Source organism: Podarcis erhardii, assembly GCF_964252035.2.
Source record: "Podarcis erhardii genome assembly, chromosome: 17".
In the NCBI taxonomy this organism is placed as follows: domain Eukaryota; kingdom Metazoa; phylum Chordata; class Lepidosauria; order Squamata; family Lacertidae; genus Podarcis; species Podarcis erhardii.
Window position 1 is genome coordinate 5,875,992 of NC_138515.1, and position 20,695 is coordinate 5,896,686.

General features: G+C 42.4%; 1 protein-coding gene across 1 annotated transcript in view; it reads left to right on the forward strand.

Annotated features, from left to right (window-relative positions):
• Positions 1 to 20,695, forward strand: part of CC2D1A (coiled-coil and C2 domain containing 1A) — a 56,108-nt gene that overhangs the window by 16,966 nt on the left and 18,447 nt on the right. Inside the window, exons 11-19 of the mRNA XM_081845746.1 lie at positions 546 to 676; positions 2,468 to 2,540; positions 4,943 to 5,058; positions 6,185 to 6,329; positions 13,825 to 13,997; positions 15,344 to 15,466; positions 16,445 to 16,503; positions 17,683 to 17,799; positions 18,646 to 18,719. Coding sequence (XP_081701872.1) covers positions 546 to 676; positions 2,468 to 2,540; positions 4,943 to 5,058; positions 6,185 to 6,329; positions 13,825 to 13,997; positions 15,344 to 15,466; positions 16,445 to 16,503; positions 17,683 to 17,799; positions 18,646 to 18,719 — 1,011 coding nt within the window. The remainder of the gene's footprint in view (positions 1 to 545; positions 677 to 2,467; positions 2,541 to 4,942; positions 5,059 to 6,184; positions 6,330 to 13,824; positions 13,998 to 15,343; positions 15,467 to 16,444; positions 16,504 to 17,682; positions 17,800 to 18,645; positions 18,720 to 20,695) is intronic.

Below are 20,695 nucleotides of genomic sequence, written 5' to 3' on the forward strand. Positions count from 1 at the left end.
TTGTCATTCTGGTTGGTATATTTGGTCTTGGTAAAAATAAAGGCCCAGGTCCCTCTCAGGGGGAAAAAAATCAGTCAGGTGCAGGGCCAGGTACAGGTATTATGGGCTATTGTGCAGCATTTCAGCGGACCTTCTGAATGGAGCTTAGACCAGTTTGAGAACTTTGGTTCTAAAGAAGGCAAGATCGATTTGGAGAGGAGTATGGCATATTGTCATTTTTGTCTGATCTTCAAAACAATGTCATAAATAAGAGGGGAAACCATTCATCTTTCCACCCATTCAGAATGAGAAGCAGTAATTCCTATCCTAAACTCCCAGGCATATAAATTTAGCTAATCAGGCACTGACGCCAACTGCTTGGGATATTCTGCAGTTTCCTTCCTCAAGCAACATTTGTCCATGCATCTGCCTACGATGCTGAAGGGATAGGGTAAACTTTCAAGGTGCTAACCTTGTTTTAGATAAGCCACCCACCCACCCCTTCCTAGTCTCACTTTCTTGCATGCAAGAATGGACTGACATAGAATTGCCTGCTTTGTTTCCAGATGTGCCCCCGCCTCCTCGAGATATTATGGAGGCATTGCAGCAGAGGATGGACAGATACAAGACAGCAGCAGCCCAGGCAAAGAGCAAAGGAGATGACAGGAAGGCTAGGATGCACGAGCGAATTGTGAAGGTGAGGGACCTGCTTTCTTTACGCTTTTGCTCGCTAGCTTTCCTGCTCAAATGTTACATAGCACAGATCTTGTGGCAATACTTACGAGGAGCAAATAGGGAAAAAGCAATTTGCTTCCTGCTGCAGCATAAGTGGGCTCATGGTGGCTGGAATATGCTAATAAGTATTTTCCTCTTGCCGCCTAATGAACGGATACAGAATCGTGATGATTTTTGCAGAAAACCACAGTTTCCGGGTGTAGAAACTGAATTAAAATGTTGATTCTGATTATTTTGATCTTTGGAAATTGTGATCAATATTGAGTGTTTGCATCACACATACCACTTGTGTAACTCTTTGGGGGAAATTACTGGCCCTGAGAAGTCCTCAAGGATCACCCCCCACAGCAGTCGTAGGTCTCAACATTTTCTTCCCACCCATTCTGCTTTTAGTTCAGTACAAATTGGGGAGTATCCTTGCCCATCCTCAATGAGCAGGATGAGGCAGAAGGGGGTGTGCTAATGTCATCTTGGTATTATTGCAGCAAAAGGTTTAAAACCCCTTAACATCCAGTCATTTTAACAGTTACCGTATTTTTTGCACCATAACACTCACTTTTTTCCTCCTAGAAAGTAAGGGGAAATGTCTGTGAGTGTTATGGAGGGAATGCCTACGGGTGGCGGGGGGGGGGGGAGGGATCTGCTGCTTAAAACCACTTAAAACGTGGTTACAAAGCACGGATCCACATGGATCCTCAGGATTTTTGCACTGGGTCCCCCCAAATTCACCATCAGATCACATAGCATGTCCATGGCTACATCTTGCACCAAAAAAATCACACACCCACTGTTGCCTGGGGCCGCAGTGGTGCAAAAACGTGGTTACAAAGCATGGATCCACATGGATCCTCAGGATTTTTGCATTGGGCTACTCCAAACTCACTGTCAGATCACATTTCTGTGGCCACAGCATGAACCACAAAAATCATACATCCACTGTTTCATTTAGAATTTTTTTTTTCTTGTTCTCCTCCTCTAAAAACTATGTGCGTGTTATGGTCGGGTGCGTGTTACAGAGCGAAAACTACGGTAATTTGTTCTGTTTTTAAATAGTTTTCTATATTTTATTGTATAAGTGGTGTTGTACACAGCCCTGATATTTATGAGACGGCAGTATATAAATAATTTGATTGATTGATTACAGCAGGCCAGACTAGAACCAAAGCTAGTTTTCATTTCTCTGAAGTTCTCCTTGTGCTCCTATCTGATTTAGCTCAAGAACAGGCTTCCTGATTGACTATAAGCGCTCTGTTAACTTCATCGGTAGATTAAAAACATACAGCAGCTCAACAATGCAGTCTGTGGTTTGCTTAGAAATGAGCAACACTCTTGTAAAATCTGTAGGACTTGGAGATAAAAGTGTTAAAACCCAAGTGGCACTGAAAGAACAGTTCAGAATGAGTGAAGTTAAAAAATAGCAATTCAAATGCAGGGCAAGAGATACCAAAAGATGAACTGATTCTACTTACAACTCCAGAAGCAGCCAACTGGTATGAGCTAAGGATTTGGGTGATTCTAGGATGAGACCCACCCAAGTTACTGCCATTTAAAGCACAAGTGTTTAATGAGTGTACAGGCAGAACAATTGCTTTGATTAACAATGTTCCTGATAATAAGTAAGCAAATATGCATACTCTCATACCTTGTTTTTTGCTGCAACTATCCCAAGAAAAGTAGCTTTACTTACCCTTTTCTAGAAAGACCATGCTCCCAAATTAGGGATTTCAGCTTCTGTTTTTGTTTCCCTCTTCAGCAATATCAAGAGGCCATCAGAGCTCACAAGGCAGGAAAACCTGTTGAGTTTGCTGACCTACCTGTTCCCCCAGGTATGTAACTTGCAATCTTGTTATTGGTAGTTGGGGAGGCAAGGATGCATCTGGCAAATGCTGCCCTCTTGTGGCAACATCATGTGAGGTTACCCCTAAGTAAAAAAAAAGGTAAAGGTACCCCTGCCCGTACAGGCCAGTCGTGTCCGACTCTAGGGTTGTGCGCCCATCTCACTTAAGAGGCCAGGGGCCAGCGCTGTCCGGAGACATTTCCGGGTCACGTGGCCAGCGTGACGAAGCTGCTCTGGCGAGCCAGCACCAGCGCAGCACACGGAAACACCGTTTACCTTCCCGCTATAAAGCGGTACCTATTTATCTACTTGCACTTGGGGGTGCTTTCGAACTGCTAGGTGGGCAGGAGGTGGGACCGAAAGACGGGAGCTCACCCCGCCGCAGGGATTCGAACCGCCAACCATGCGATTGGCAACTCCTAGGCACTGAGGTTTTACCCACAGTGCCACACTCTAAGTAACTCCATCTAAATCAGGTGTGGCCAAACATGGCCCTCCAGATGTTTTGGGACTACAACTCCCATCATCTCTAGCAGTGGTCAGGGATGATGGGAATTGTAGTCCCAAAACAGCTGGAGGGCTAAGTTTGGCTATGCCTGATCTAAATAGATGGCTCTTCTGAGTTTTCTTCTTGGTTTCCACCTTAAGCTTCCATCACACAGGGAGATCTTGGGCATTATAAGAAGCCAATAGATGCCCACATCACAACTTCTGCTAGCACAAGAGGGCTCCCACCCCAACTCATGCACTCCCTGCTTCCCCCCCAAGTTGGCTCTGGGGAGTTGGGAAAACCCCCAGTACAGCATGTAGAAAGAGGGGAGGTCAGATCATTCCATCAGGGAAGCAAGAAATGCTTGCGCTGATGGAGCTATCCGCTTAGTGCTGTGTTGAATTCCTCCCTATGCTTCTAACTGCAAAGTTTGTGCCCTCCAGAATGAGACAAAGGGCTCAGCTGGCAATCGATAAGATTGCAGATGAAGGTGGCAGCCCTAAGCAAAATTATTTGGAAGGAAAGCGCATTGAAGTGAGTGGCACCTATTTCACATTATCCCAATTAGGGTCAGGGTTTTTAGCATTGTGTTTGCTTTGCTGAAAGCTGAAACTCCATAAAGAAGGGAAAGGGGGGTATCCAGCAAAAAAACTCAGCCTGACCAATGTACATCAGGCTTCCTCAACCTTGGCCCTCCAGATGTTTTTGGCTTACGACTCCCATGATCCCTAGCTAGCAGGACCAGTGGTCAGGGATGATGGGATGATGTTATCTCAAAACATCTGGAGAGCCAAGGTTGAGGAAGCCTGATGTACATTGAAGGGACTGTCGTCAACATGCCCAGTTGTCTTTAATATTTCATTGATGGATTTTGCATAGGCTGCTTTGAGAGGTAGTTGGAAAGAAGTTATAAATACAGTGTGCCTCCACATTGACTCCTGTGGAATAACTACAAACTCTGATTTCTTTACTACACATTGGCTTGAACAAATGTGCTTGCATTTCTGTTACTTGTAGAAAGGGAGCAAGGAACAGTGGGGCTGTGAAATCTTTGGCTACTTGAAATCTTGTTTCCTCCTGGCTTTAGATATTTCAGTAGACATTGCCCTCAGTTTCTTTTTTTTGTAATAATATTTATTAAATTTTTAACAAGAAAAGGGTTACAAAACAGTAAAAAAAAGATACAATACAAAAATACAAAAACCAAAATTAAACATAAAAATAAAAAAATAAAAATAAAAATCCCTCTTTCTGATATCTTACCACTCATTTACTTGTTTTCATGACTTCCTCACACCTCCCTTTTTTGTATTCCATTTAAAAATTTGTTCAGCAAATTCATACCCACTTAGTTTACCCTTAATTATTTAACCTCACATATTATAACTTCAAATTTTCATCTAATATCAATCCACTCTTGCATATTCTTGTTTTACCTTATTACTAGAACCACTTCGTTTCATTCCAACGTCATTAACATTCAATAATTTTACAGTGTTTCTGTAGATAGATTTTAAATTTCTTCCAGTCTTCTTCCACCAACTCTTCTCCCTTGTCTCGGATTCTGCCAGTCAGACATTGCCCTCAGTTTCAAGCTGTATCTTTACAGCCACGGCCTGGAAATGTGTTTAATTTTTAAAGAACTGGTCTCAGATCCCGATGAAGCTGACTTCTTCACTCAAGACCAAATTCTTTGCTTACACGCACACTTCTGGGTGTCATAGATCCATGTCCAGGCTATGGATGTGTGGGATAAATAGGCAAGTTATGAGACTGAGAAGGTGTGGGGAGCTTTTGGCCCTCCAGATGTTGCTGAATTACATCTCCCATCAACCCCAGCAAGCATGCCCATTTAGCAGTAACTTTCGCCTTCTGATCAGTCATTGTGTCATCTTTGGCAGGGTTCCCTCCAATCCAAGGAATGGAATCTTCAGGAGATCAAAGCTTTGTGGGGATCCTCGAAACAGCCATGAAACTAGCCAATGAGGAGGATGAAGATGCTGAGGAAGCAAAAAAGGTTGGGCTGCGTGCTAGTCAAAGTCCTGAATGAAGTTGTAGGGAAGCATTCAAACTTGTATGCTTTGGTCATAGGTTAAACTAGAATACCCCACCACCCAACATCACACCACCTCCAGGGGAGCTGTTGAAAGAGAGGATCAGAAAATATTCCTCTGTGCCACAGGTGCGGCAAGGACCTTAATTGCCAAAAATTGGAAAAAAGAATTCATGCCAACAAAAAAGGAATGGCAGGATAAATTATTAAACCATATTGAATTGGATAGATTAACAGAGGCAATTAGGGGACTCCCCAGACAAGAATTTCAAAAAGAATGGGGAAAATGTAAAGAATACTTTACAAAACAGTGCCCTAAAATACACATCTGGACTTGTTTCGATTAATGTGTGCAGGAGACTTTGTGGTTTGTTTGTTTTATAAGTCATAATTTGAATAATCGTAATAACAACTCATAAAGGAAACAGTTCATAAGAAGTAAACAAGGAGGCCATGTACAGGATAAAGGAAGTCTTTTGTTTTGTTCTTTGTTATATTTTATGCTATGTTTATGTCTAATGTTGGAGGATTTGTTTATTTGAGTTGTGGTGGATTTATGTTGTAAATAAATAAAATTTAAATAAAATTTAAAAAGGTGGGGGGGGGCTGTACTGGCAACAGCATTACAGTGGTGCCCCGCAAGACGAATGCCTCGCAAGACGAAAAACTTGCTAGACGAAAGAGTTTTCCGTTTTTTGAGTCGTTCCGCAAGACGAATTTCCCTATGGGCTTGCTTCGCAAGACGAAATGTCTTGCGAGTTCTTGCGAGTTTGTTTCCTTTTTCTTAAAGCCGCTAAGCCGTTAATAGCCGCTAATAGCCGCTAAACCACTAATAGCCGTGCTTCGCAAGACGAAAAAACCGCAAGACGAAGAGACTCGCGGAATGGATTAATTTCGTCTTGCGAGGCACCACTGTACTTTTAAGTGCTGGTCATGCGGTCAAGGTTTTAAGATTGAATGCTATGTCATGTACAGAGTTTGGACTTCTCCAACTGCCTTGATATCCCATGTGATTCCCTGTGGGTCAGGTTGGTCCTTTGTTGCACCAAGGAATGTTTTCGGAGATGCATCTCCTCTCTTGTTTTTTCAGCCTGACCACCTAAACCAGCCTGCATCATCCAAACCATCCAGCTCACCGCAGCCTAAGCTGCCATCGCAGCCAGGCTCACGAGTGGCCCCTCCAGCTCCAAAGGCAACGGGGGCAGGTAAAAGTGCCTCAAAGGTCAACACAAAAGGTAACCCCACTTTTATTTATTGGTTTACCTTTCATTCATAATATAAGCATGGTTTATAATATAAAATAGTGGCTTATGATGTGAGGAGACTTGGTACGAAACAGAAGAGAGGCAATGAGGGAAGAGGAAAATAAGTAAATTCATGTACCAGCCTGAATATCAGTGACAGGAGACAATTTTTCAGAGAAGCTTGATTTTATCTGTGTGGTGGTGTCTAGGCTGTTGGGGAAAATGTTTAGATTCTGTGGTGTCCCTTTTCGCTTTTTATTGTAAAGTACCACAAGTACTGGGGACGCGGGTGGCACTGTGGGTTAAACCACAGAGCCTAGGACTTGCTGATCAAAAGGTCAGCGGTTCAAATCCCCGCAACGGTGTGAGCTCCTGTTGCTCGGTCCCTGTTCCTGCAAACCTAGCAGTTCGAAAGCACATCAAAGTGCAAGTAGATAAATATTTTTTTTTTTTTTAAATAATTTTTATTGATTTTACAACATAAACAAAAAACAAATAAACATAACACGACTTCCCCAAACCTCCCCTTCCCTGCATCCAAATTTTAAAAATTTTTAGCAATTCTTCATCCCATTTTTATATTAAATTCTCTTTAAAAAAATTCTATTTTATAAATTTCAATTTATAGCTGTAATTCTTTGTATCCAATCCCTTGACATCTTAACATTCCGAAATTTTACAACAATTTTTAAGATAGATTTTAAATTTTTTCCAGTCCTCCTCCACTGTCTCTTTCTTCTGGTCACGAATTCTGCCGGTCATCTCTGCCAATCCCATAAATTCAGTCACCTTGGTCTGCCATTCTTCCAGAGTAGGTAATTCTTTAGTCTTCCAATACTTCGCCAAAAGGATTCTTGCTGCTGTTGTTGCATACATAAAAAAGGTCCTATCTTTCTTTGGTACCAATTGGCCGACCATGCCCAGGAGAAAAGCCTCCGGTTTCTTTACAAATGTCCACTTAAGGATTTTCTTAATTTCATTATAGATCATTTCCCAGTAGGCCTTAATCTTTGGGCAGGTCCACCAAAGGTGATAAAAAGTTCCTTCACATTCATTGCACTTCCAACAATTGTTATTGGGCAAATGATATATCTTTGCAAGCTTGACTGGAGTCATGTACCACCTATAGATCATTTTCATTATGTTCTCTTTCAGGGCACTGCATGCCGTAAATTTAATACCTGTGGTCCATAACTGCTCCCAGTCAGCAAACATAATATCATGACCAATATCCTGTGCCCACTTAATCATGGCTGATTTAACCGTTTCATCCTGTGTATTCCATTTTAGCAGCAGATTATACATTCTAGACAAATTCTTGGTATTGGGTTCTAGCAATTCTGTTTCTAACTTTGACCTCTCCTTCTGAAATCCTAGTTTTCTGTCCTGCTTAAAAGTTTCATTGATCTGGAAATAATGTAACCAATCTCGAACTTTAGGTTTCAATTTCTCAAAACTCTGTAGTTTCAACTTTTCACCATCATATTCTATAATTTCACAATATTTTGGCCACTCTGTATCCATGTTCAGTCTTTTTACCGCCTTGGCTTCCATTGGTGACAACCACCTGGGGGTTTTACTTTCAAACAAATCTTTATATCGATTCCATACATTATACAATGCTTTCCTAACAATATGGTTTTTAAAATTTCTATGTACCTTTACCTTGTCATACCATAAATATGCATGCCAACCAAAACTATTATCATAACCTTCCAGGTCCAGAATGTCTGTATTCTCAAGAAGTAGCCATGGTTTCAGCCAGCAAAAAGCCGCTGCTTCATAATAAAGTTTTAAGTCCGGCAGGGCAAAGCCCCCTCTATCCTTTGCATCAGTCAAAATCTTAAATTTTATTCTGGGTTTTTTGCCCTGCCAGACAAATTTAGATATATCTTTCTGCCACTTCTTGAAACAGTCCATCTTATCTAAAATTTGCAATGTCTGGAACAGAAACAACAATCTCGGCAATACATTCATCTTGATAACAGCAATTCGGCCTAACAAGGAAAGTCTCAATCTTGACCATATATCGAAATCTTTCTTCACTTCGGCCCAGCATTTCTCATAATTGTCTTTAAATAGGTTCACATTCTTAGATGTTAAATTCACCCCCAGATATTTTACCTTTTTAGTAATTTCCAAACCAGTTTCTCTTTGAAAACTATCTTTTTCCCCCACCGTGAGATTTTTTTCCAACACCTTTGTCTTATGTTTATTTAATTTAAAACCTGCTACCTGACCAAATATTTCAATAAGTTCCAAAACTCTTTTTGTACTGGTTTCTGGCTGTTGTAATGTCAAGACTAGATCATCTGCAAATGCTCTTAACTTATAATGTTTAGTTCCGACCTGTATACCTTTAACCAGCTGGTCTCTTCTAATCATATTTAGGAAAACCTCCAGTACCGATATAAACAATAGAGGGGAAATTGGGCATCCCTGTCGTGTCCCTTTCTCTATTGGAATTTCGTCCATAACCATACCATTTACAATTAGTTTGGCCTTTTGCTCAGAGTAAATTGCACTTATACCATTTTCAAAGTTTTTGCCTACCCCCATCCCTTGGAGATTCCTCTTCATAAAGCTCCAACAAATGTTGTCAAAGGCTTTCTCTGCATCCACAAAAATCAAAACAGCTTTTCTATTTATGTCAGTTTCCAGAAGTTCTAAAATGTCTATAATATTCCTCACATTGTCTGACAATTGCCTGCCTGGTAGAAAGCCAGTTTGGTCCCTGTGAATCTCCTCTAACAAAACTTTTTTGAATCTTTTTGCTAAAATGTCTGCAAAAATTTTATAATCCACATTCAAAAGTGATATAGGGCGGTAATTCTTAACTTGATGTTTCTCAGTTTCTGTCTTCGGTATAAGTGAGATGAATGCTTCCTTCCACGATTCGGGAGCCTTTTTCCCTTCCAAAATTTGATTGCAAACTTCTTTCAATGGTTGTATTAACCAATCCTTCAGTGCTTTATAGTATCTCGCAGTTAGTCCATCTGGTCCTGGTGATTTTCCCAGCTGCATATCCTGAATGGCGCTCTCTATTTCTTGATCTGTAATTTTCTCATTTAAACTCCTTCTATTATTTTCAGAGATTTTTGGTAAGCCGTATTTTCCAATAAATTCTTCTATCTCCTGTTCGTTTTTTGGCCCTTGTCTGTATAATTTCTTGAAGAAACTTTGAAAACAATTACTTATCTCATTTGGTTTATTAATAGACTTCCCATCTACTTCGAGTGATGTCACTGTATTCAATTTTTGCCTCTTTTTCAATTGCCAAGACAGTAGCTTCCCACATTTATCTGCGGACTCAAAAGTCTTTTGTCTCATTTGTTTAATTTTCCATTCTATTTCCTGATTCATCAATTCCATGTATTGTGTTTGATAGAATTTTATTTCTCTTAATATCTCTTGAGATTTAGGCTTAGATCTCAATTTCTTCTCCCCTTCTTTTATTAGATTCCAAATTTTCTCTTTCTTCTCATTCTGTTTTTTCCTCTTTATTGAATTCTGTTGTATTAGGAAGCCACGCATCACGGCTTTACTTGCGTCCCAAATAACTCTTTTTTCAGTGTCTGATCTCAGGTTAATCTCGAAGTAGTCTTTAAGTGTCTTTTGAGCCTTTTTACAAATTTCTTCATCTCCAAAGAGAGTGTCATTCATTCTCCATCTAAAGGTTCCAGCTGTTGTCAGTTTCATTTCCATCTTGACAGCATTGTGGTCAGAACAGGTCTTTGGGCAGATTTCTATTTTTTTAACTTTTGATGCCAGATTACTAGAAGTCCATATTTGATCAATTCTAGTCCATGTCATTTTTGCTTCAGAGAAGAAGGTCCCCTCCCTTTCCAGAGGGTTCCTAGTTCTCCAAATGTCAATCAGGTCCATAGTGTCAGTCAGTTCAAAGAATGTCTTTGGTAGTCTTCCATCATTAGATATTATTTGTCTTTGGGCCTTGTCCATGTTTGTGGAGACAACTCCATTCATATCACCCATCATTATAATTTTAAAGTCCAAAAAGTCCATTAAAGTCTCATGCAACTTCTTGAAGAATTCAGCCTTCCCCTCATTTGGTGCATATACTCCAACAATCAAAATCTTTTCTCCATGAATTTGAATTTCCACTGCCAGGTATCTTCCTTGGTCATCCTTAAAGATCAGTTTTGGTTCAAATTTTTCCTTGACATAGATCACAACTCCTCTTTTCTTAACTCTATCTGATGAAATAAATTCTTGTCCTAATCTCTTATTTGTTAAAAGTTTTCTATGTGTCCTGGCAATGTGAGTTTCTTGTAGACAGATTACATCTAGATGTTCCTTCTTTAATAGATGGAATACTTGACCCCTTTTTCGAGGGTGGTTCAAACCATTACAATTCCAGCTGAAGAGTTGCAGAGACATTTTTGTTACTGGGTAGCTCTTCCACCGACTGCACCAAGTTGTTGTTCCTCCTCGGTCGGTGCTCGGTTCAGTCCAAATGATAGATTTGAAATGTCCGGTACTTCCCCCTCACTAACAGTTCCTTTCTGAAGATCCTCTTGATTTCTTTCCAAAAAGAGTTCTTTATCCTGGTTTGTTTTTATTTTAATTTTCTTCCCTTTAAAGTTAAAGGACAACCCTTGTGGAAATTCCCACCTGAATGGGATATTATTCTGTTTAAGTAGATCAACTAATTCTTTAAATTGAGATCTAACCTCCAAAAAGTATTTAGGAATATCCTTGAAAATCTGGATCTGAGAATTTTTAATGACCAAGGCCTTCTGGAAATGTAGGTTCAGTATTTTGTCTCTTTGTTCCTTTGATCCCAAGGTAATTAAACAGTCTCTTGGCTTCTTCCCTTGCTTCCTGCCAATCCGAAAGGCTGAGGTTATCACAAATTCATCTTCTTCTCCATCTAACTCATCATTCCAAAAATCTTGAAATTTATCTGTGAGGAATTCCCCAAGCTTGTCCTCTTCCTCTTCTGGAACCAGTCTTAATTTCAGGTTCTTGCTTTTCCTTTCCAGTTCTAGTAGGGCTAATGCTGTATCATGTTCGTGTACTTTTTTTGCAATAGGCGCAAACTTTCCTTTGGTTTCTTCGGCAGTAGACCTAGCACTCTCAGCTATTCTCCTTGTTTCCGTAGACTCTTGAACCAAACGGTTTATAGAATCTGTATTAGATGAGATTGTTGTTGTGTTCAGGTCTAGTCTTGTTGTCAGCTCCGTCAGTTTCTTAGAGTTCTCTGTAGACTGTTTAGTAAGTTCTGCAGATTGCTTGGTGAGTACTTCTAATGACTGATTTATTTTGAGCAGAGCCTGTGTCATTGACTCCATTGATGCTGCTGTTATTTTTTCTTGTGCAGCTGCTGCTCCTGATAAAGAACCTCTTTTTTGAGCTTGTTTTTGAGCCTGCTTTGTTTTACTTCTTGTTGAAATTTCTTCTGGCGGGTTGCTCATAACTCAAGGTCATTCACACAGGAAAGTTGCAAGTGGAAAATCCCGCTGGATACACCGTAATACAACTGAAGCCCTCTAGAGGAGGCAATTGTAACCATCCAAAGGCACCCACAACAAAGAAACAGAAAGTCCAAAGGCAAAAGTCCCACTAAGAGTCTTTAATTTGTAGCACTTTACTGTTAAAATTGTAATCCACCAAAGTCCCGTTAATATGTTTCAAATAAGTCTTATTTTGTAACCACTGTCTTTTGACAGCTCACTTGACAGTTCCTTTTTCAGGCGATCGCTGCTCCGGCAGCCTGACCAGAAGTGTCAGCAGCAGAGGTTTTTTATTCCTTATCCCTTTCTTTTGCAGGTTAAATTAATTCTGTTTCCTCCCCCCCTTCTCCTGCACTACAGGGGGGAGATCCTTTCGATGTCTGGTTTAATAAGAGTTAAAAGGAAAGTCCGTTTAATCACAGCTCAGTCTTTCATTGCTCCGTTAATCATGCAGATCCGGGAGGCTGACTTCCTTAATTTTTGCCTTCCCGTTTTCAGCCAAATCTTCTAGATTTTTAAGTCCCGTTTTTAATTTTGCGTTCTTACTCACGGGTATTGTTGTTGCCAATCTTTAGTTTCAGAAAGGAATCGGCGCTCTCCGTTAATGGCGACGCGGCTTCACTCCGTAAGCTGGGTAGCGATCCTCAGCACCGCGCTCACCCCGATGCCGCTCCGGAGCCTTTAAAAAGGCTCTTTCACGATGCCGGGGGGGCGCAAAGGTGCCCACCGAATCTCCTTGCTCACAGGCTTCAGCGCCTGTGATTTTAGGGGTCCCCCGCTTGCCGTAGCGGGTAAGACCCGAACTTACGGAGCAGTCCTGCCTCGGAGCTCGAGGCTAGGACCGCCATCAAACGCTGGCGCCGACCGGAAGTGCAAGTAGTGCAAGTAGATAAAGTGCAAGTAGATAAATAGGTACCACTCCAGTGGGAAGGTAAACGGCGTTTCCCTGTGCTGCTCTGGTTCACCAGAAGCGGCTTAGTCATGCTGGCCACATGACCCGGAAGCTGTACGCCGTCTCCCTCAGCCAATAAAGCGAGATGAGCGCCGCAACCCCAGAGTCGGCCACGACTGGACCTAATGGTCAGGGGTCCCTTTACCTTTTACCACAAGTACTGAATGACAGGGTAGTGTTTTATGAATAAAATTACTCATGTTGTAGATACACTCATCCTAGATACACAAACACTTTAAGCATTGGGAGCTTCTCTGCCTTGGCAATTTGGTCTGTACAGGAGCTCTTGACATCTAAACTAAGCCACAGTTTACAAGTGATTTGGTCACTCTTCAGACAGAGTGTTTTCAAATTAGCAGTGTGAGGGTTTTTTTCCAGTATGAGGCATTCAAGCTTCTTGGGCGACATTGATTCCTCTTGGTCCAGATTGCAGGTCAGACAACAACAGAATCTATGTTGGTGGCACGTTCCACGTTCCTGATTTATGCAACAATCCCTGGGCTGATTGGTGCCTCTTTGATTGAGGTACTTTGTTTTTCCCAATCTCCACTTTCCCCTGAATTCTACAGCCCAAAAGTCACTACCATGTGGGTAGGACTTTGCAGTGACCACCTAACATCAGATTGAGAAGCTTGGGCTCTGTCCTTGGACTGTTTTCTCTGCAGCAGCCCCAAACTTTCTCTAATGGAAGCAAACAGCTCCTCTTTTTTTGCTATTTTGGAATCCAACCCAACAGGAGAACAACCATTTCTTAACTGGTGCAATGTAGCATTCATTATTGGCTGCTCTTGGAGATAAGATAATGGCTGGGTTTTTTAAAATTATTATTTCTAAGGCTGCCTAGACTCATTATAGGCTCTGCATTTATTGCTGTCTCCTGAGCAAACATGCTTTTCATGTTACCAGCATGGCACTTGTAAAAAGTGACTGTTTTGCTTATGCACAGACATATGTTAGTGTACTGAAATAAGATTTGCACCCTTGCCCATTTGAGACCTCCTTATTGTCTGTTTAGAAGAGACTTTGAAGCATGCCTGATGGGTCTCCCTTCTCCCTGCAGCTCAACAGCAGCTGACTTTTCTGGAAACCCGGAAGAAGCAGCTGATGCAGGCAGCTCTCAGAGCAAAGCAGCAGAATGACATTGAGGGAGCCAAGATGTTCTTGCGTCAAGCCAAGGGTCTGGACCCCATGATTGAAGCATCGCAGAGTGGGCTCCCGGTTGACATAACAAAGGCAATCATATTCTCTCTTTCTCTCTGGTTGGGAAATGTCTTGAAGTGCTTTCAAAGAGTTGTGTTAGAAAACAGATCAAAGCTCATGAAGTACATGAATGTTGTTTTTCAGTCACTATGTCCCAGTTCTGGAACCTGAGTTCTGAGCCAGAGAGACATATTTTTAAAAATAAAAATAAATCTGGTCTCATCTGTGGAGCGCTGGAACAAAAATCTTGCCCTGATGCTTTCAATCTTTTGCATTCCTCAGTGTCTGTATTCTGAGCGTAATGGGATTTGACAAATATGTGGAAAATAGGTGGTTCTGTTTAGCTATCATATCTAATATTTGTGTTCAGAGGGAGTATACCTCTTGAGTACATCATCCTGGGGAAATAGCAAGGGGGTGGGCGGACTGTTGCCTTCATGCACTGCTTAGGATTTTCCCAGAGGCATCATACCAGTCAGAAAATTTACTAGATGGACCCTTGGTCTGATCCAGCAGGCCTGGTCTTTTGTTCTGTTTTATGCTACATTATGACTGACAGTTTGGTCTGTGTCCAGGGAAAACCTGCTCTAATGCCCCTTCTTGAACCCACTGGTGTGGGGGAAAATAATTTTTCGGTCTTCCCATTTGACTTAGTTGCTGAATGAGGGCCAGTTAAGCTTGGCATGGGACACTTCATTGTTAATTAATTAATTAATTAAATTTGATAGTTCCTTTATCTTACCCAAGGGAACCTGAAGCAACTTGCAATCAACCAAACACAATAAACCCCACATAGTTATATTAAAACCAAGAGGGAAAAGAGATACATTAAAAACACCCCACCCACGTCTAGAAGGCCAGTTAGTTAAAAGCCTAAGGCTTGGTTATAGAGGAAAGTTTTTTTGCCTTTTGCTGAAATATACACAGTGGTACCTTAGGTTACAGACACTTCAGGTTACAGACACTTCAGGTTACAGACTCTGCTAACCCAGAAATAGTACCTCGGGTTAAGAACTTTGCTTCAGGATGAGAACAGAAATCGCGCGGTGGCAGCGGGAGGCCCCATTAGCTAAAGTGGTACCTCAGGTTAAGAATAGTTTCAGGTTAAGAACGGACCTCCAGAACGAATTAAGTTCTTAACCCGAGGTACCACTGTATAATGATGGCAGCAGGCAAGCCTCCCATTTCAGGCCAGTTTATAGATCCACACAGTTTTGGATTGGGAGCTCCCTTTGTGGGAAACCCCGGTCTGTTTGACAGGCAGAGGATCACTCTGTGCTGATTTGTGTTTTGTGCATGGAGGTGACACAGCCCTTTTCGGAGTGGTTCATTCTGGTACTAACTTCCCCCACCCCCAAATACCCACTTTCCCCCTTCAGGTGCCTCAAGCCCCTGTGAACAAGGAGGACTTCACACTTGGGCAGCGTCGTGGAGCCAACATCTCCCCAGAAACGGCTGCCCAGTACATGGAGCTTGTGAAAATTATGAGGCAGCAGCATGAGGTAAGTGGGGCACAGGCAAGCTTTAAGGGATGTTGCAGCCTCTTTTGGAGGAGATTAGTAAGGAATCGGGGAGAGCAGGGCTATCTTTTTAAACTAGAAAGGTTTCTTCCTCCTTTTCCTGGAAGCCCCACCAGATGTGAGACAAGGCATACTAGGATGGCAGTCGATCATTCTTATTGAAATCATCACACTTGTTACACCTGCCGTTTCCTGGGAGCGAAATAAGGTGGGAGGGCTGTGGCCTTCATGCCATTCTGGTGGGCTTCCTGGAAACATTTGGTTGGTGGAGCATAGTTGGAAACAGGATATTGGATTAGACGGACGCTAATACAGTGGTACCTCAGGTTACAGACGCTTCAGGTTACAGACTGTGCTAACCCAGAAATAGTACCTTGGTTTAAGAACTTTGCTTCATGATGAGAACAGAAATCGTGCTCCAGTGGCATGGCAGCAGTGGGAGGCCCCATTAGCTAAAGTGGTGCTTCAGGTTAAGAACAGTTTCAGGTTAAGAACGGACCTCCGGAACGAATTAAGTTCTTAACCCAAGGTACCACTGTAGGTCTGATCCAGCAAGGGAGGGAGGGGGCAAACCTGACATAATGGCAGCAGCTGTAATTCTTGCTTGCATCTCTCTCCTATTTACATATAAGTGGTGTGTGTGTATGTGTATGTGTGTGTTTGAATATATACATCAGAAGGGACTGTTGGTGTGGCCCCGTATGGACTTCCTGTAGCTACCCGAGTATTAAGTAAATGATGAGCAATGGATGGGCTACATTAAGAAAGATGCAAGTGGCTTCTGGGTTCCTTGAGAAGATAGTCTGCATATTCTGGCCATATAAGGGCTGGAACTTGCTTATTAAGGAGTGGAATTTAAGGCATTTGACTGCAAAGGTGCATGACCCATGGGAGGGAGCCAGGATCGTGCCTGCCTGCTCCTGATGTGACTCCCTCCTTTTCCTTTCTTTTTTGTTCCAGATGTGCATGAGTTTCTCCAAGCAGTTCACCCATTTAGGAAACATTGCAGAAACTACCAAGTAAGTGTGATGTCAACTGAGCAATACCCTTCCCTTCTTCTGCTCTCTCTGCTAAATCTGTGGCCTGTGTTGGCCAGGAACGCCCTCTTCACAGCAGATGCTCCTTAGATGATGATGATGATGATGATGATGATGATCGTGATGATGATGATGATGATAATAGTAATAATAATAATAATAGTATTAGTAATAGTAATAATTTATTTATACCCTGCCCAGCTGGCTGGGTTTCCCCAGCCACTCTGGATGGCTTCTAACAAAATATTAAAATGCAATAGTCGGTCAAATATTAAAAGCTTCCCTAAACAGGGCTGCCTTCAGGTGTCTTCTAAAAGTCTGGTAGTTGTTTTTCTCTTTGACATCTGGTGGGAGGGCGTTCCACAGGATGGGTGCCACTACCGAGAAGGCCCTCTGCCTGGTTCCCTGTATCTTCTGCATCGTCTGTTCTGCAGCTGGGCTGAGGCAAGTCACTGAATAGGTTCATTTGCATTTTAAAACAAGCAAAAGGATTCCCAAAGCAAGTGATGGGAGTGCATTGAGGGGGGGGGGAATAAAGGTCACAAGTAGAACAAGCTTTCATGATTTATATTTAAGGTTACATGTGTTTCTTCCTTCAGGGAATATAGAATGTCTGCCACATACTGCTCCTCTTAAAGTCCATTTCCACACATCACTTTTATAGTGTGACATTTTTGCTCATTGCTACGTTGCTCAGTTCATGGCGCAATTTGTTTTTGCTACTGCCTAATGAAATCCATAACCAGCACTCTAGTGCAAAGCTAGCTGTTCTGCATGGAATGTTCTATTTTTCTGACCCTGTTCTCAAAACATCGCTTGTTCCCAGACATCTGTGTGTGCTGCCAGTCAGTTACGGTTGGAGGGCTTCCAGTTTTGGCTGTTTTCTGAAAATACTGCTTCTGTTTGCTAGCATCCAAGTTAACTCTCTTGTGCTGAATTCTTTGGGCTGTTGCTTAACCAAGATCCCAGCTTTATCTGAATTCTCATTGGCTGAAGCTTTCCAACACATCTTCTACTCCAACTATTTCTTCATGCTTAACAAAGTTCTCATAGCTCTTCTTTTATGGCTCAAAGTTATCTACAAAGTGCTAAGAAAACTTATTTGAACTCCATGAATCACCCTGTAAACTAAGTTGACGGTTTTGATCTGCCCCTCTCCAGATTTGAGAAGATGGCTGAAGACTGCAAAAAGAACATGGAGATCTTAAAGCAAGCCCATGCCAAGGGGTTTCCACTGCCCAAATATCACTATGAGCAGCGGACTTTCAGTGTGGTCAAGTATGTGGGCCATTGCTTTGCAGTTTGCCCCAAATGCTAGATGCCAAATGCTTTCGGGGCTCTCCTTCCTAGGCCAGATCTAGACACATCAAATATGCAATTCAGTTACATGTGTTGTAAATTTCATACAGGGAAATCCCATTGGTGAAAGGCGGGACTCCACAGCGCCATCTGGTGTTACAATGTTATAACGCATATAAAGCGATTTATGTTTAGGAAGAGTTTGGGTTTGATATCCCGCTTTATCACTACTCAAAGGAGTCTCAAAGTGGCTATCATTCTCCTTTCCCTTCCTCCCCCACAACAAACACTCTGTGAGGTGAGTGAGGCTGAGAGACTTCAAAGAAGTGTGACTGGCCCAAGGTCACCCAGCAGCTGCATGTGGAGGAGCGGGGAAGGGAACCCGGTTCCCCAGATTACAAGTCTATCGCTCTTAACCACTATACCACACTGGCTCTCTTATGCATGTAGCTGAGTCCCTAGCCATTGATCAGGCTTTTCGTTTGCAGGAGTAGGTTCTCTCAGAGCCACAACAATAAAGGAGGATTTTTAAAAAAATCCCACATAGACCAAACCAAGATTTATTAAAGGGCCTTGACCTGTTTCAAACCTCAGCTCTTGCCCAGAGCATGTATGTTTATATGTGTGTGTGTGTGTGTGTGTGTGTGTGTGAGAGAGAGAGAGAGAGAGAGAGAGAGAGAGACGTGAAGCCTTTCAGAGTGTTCTTTTTGGAGTGGTAGGAATAGGTGGGTGAAGTCGGACGCTTTGTTTGGTGATGGTGAGATCCTGGCCTGTTCCCTGAAAGCACCTCAGTTGAAGCTGGCCCTCTCCTTCCCCCCCTCGCAGGATTTTCCCAGAATTGAACAGCAACGACATGGTTCTTTCTGTCGTGAAAGGAATCAACCTGCCAGCTCCTCCAGGTAATGCAGGAAACTGCTTCCGTTTCTGACAACGTAATTTGGGGGTAGGAGTTGCTATGCCTGTTGCCACCATTACTTGAAGTTGAACAAAGCAGTTGGGATGGGGGAGCCTATGACTCCCCAGATATTGCTGAGCTGCTGCTCCCTTCACCCCTGACCATTGGTCAAGCTGGCTGGGAGCTGAAGTTCAGCAACATTGGGAGGTTCGAAGGTCCCCTTTCTCTGGTCTAAAGCCAAACTGGGAGGAGGCGGGGCGGGCAGAGGAAAGTTAGGTGCCTGCTAGAACAAGTATGATGAAGAGTTCCCAAAGTCATTGACAATTGTTTGTGTTGGCAGAAGGGATGCGATGTTTCCCTTTCTCTTTTTTTATGTCCCCCAACTAGTTATGCAAAGTATTATGCCAGTGGGACTTTTTTTGTTCAGAGCAGCAAATGGTTTCTGTTTACCAGATGAAGGGGACAACAAACAATGGGGGGGGGGCTGTCTTTAATGCCCTGCTTATGAATTTCCTAGCAGGATCTGACTGGGCCTTACTGGAGCGAAAACACTGGGCTAGAGGGATAGCTGAGCCTGATGCAGCAAGACGATTCTAACATTTATTCTCAAAATTAAGAATTCTCCCCTCCCCTGAAATGTGCAAAAGGGCTGACCTGCCCTCTCCAGTTCATTTCTTTGTGCCCTGTCCTAGTGCAAAACCGAGTCCTCTTAACATTGCTGCACCTATCTCATGGGTGTTATGGCTGGACTACAATGCCCATCATTCCCTGTTGACTGGGGTTAATGGAAGTTGGAGTCCAACAATATTTAGAGGCCCACAGGCTCCCCAGCTGTATCTGTTTGTTCTGTAGAATGCTAAAGAATTTTTATTCCTCTTTGTTTTTTCTATGATTTTATATGTTTGGGTCCCATGTGTGTTATTGAGGAAGGCAGAAGCCACTGTCTAAGTGAGCAGAGCTAATCCCAATCACTATTACACTGTCCTATCCGTGGAGGAAGAAACGTGGCTTTTGAAAATAGCATTGCAGAGTGGCATCTTGAACAAAGGACTGTATCTCTATCATTGTCCTGCTCCTCCTCCTCATTTTATTCATTTCTTCATTCAGTCTATCCCCTGCCTTTCTTTCCTAATGGAAACTCAAGGGCAGCTAACAGAATCAAAGCAATAATAACATGACAGTAAAACCCATAAAAAGTGATTGGATCCTGCTAGCTTGGCTCTCCTGCCTGCTTGTAATTTCAGTAGCCATCAGAAACACTGCCAGAAAGAGTATCCTGTTGTTATTATTGATTTACAAGCCAAGCCCCCGCAGGCATGCCCCAGAGCAAATTATTGTGTGATGTTAAAAGGTTTTTAAAAGTGATTTAGGTATTTGCTGCTTGGAAAAGAGCCTATCTGGGAAGAGAAGACTGGAAGAAATCTGGTTAGTGGAGTAGCAAAGAGCCTGTGTAGGAGAGGAAGGGGAGAGAAAAATTTATAGAGAGATCAAGGATTTGCTGCTGCTGTGTGAAGCAGACAGGATGTGTGGTTGGCTGAGACAGGGCATCAGAATAACCTGTTTGAATAGCTTGCATTCTCTCTCTCCCCCCCCCCCCCGCTTCCTGGTCATTTCTGTGTCAGCTGGGAAGCTGGCTGTGTAGAACACACAGCCCCCACCACTTCTGCAACCACCTTCCTAAGTCGTGTGTTCAGCTAGGGTGCCAGGGAAGGGATCTTGTGTGCTTCTTGAGTACAGTGGTACCTTGGTTCTCAAACTTAATCTGCTCCAGAAGTCCGTTCCAAAACTAAGGCGCACTTTCCCATAGAAAGTAATGTAAAATGGATTAATCCGTTCCAGACTTTTAAAAACAACCCTTAAAACAGCAGTTTAACAGGAACATTAATCCATAAAATGAAAGCAATAAACAATGTATTGCAGTCACACAATCCATCAGTCAGGAGCTGAACTGGGTTCCACACAGTCACACATACATAAAAA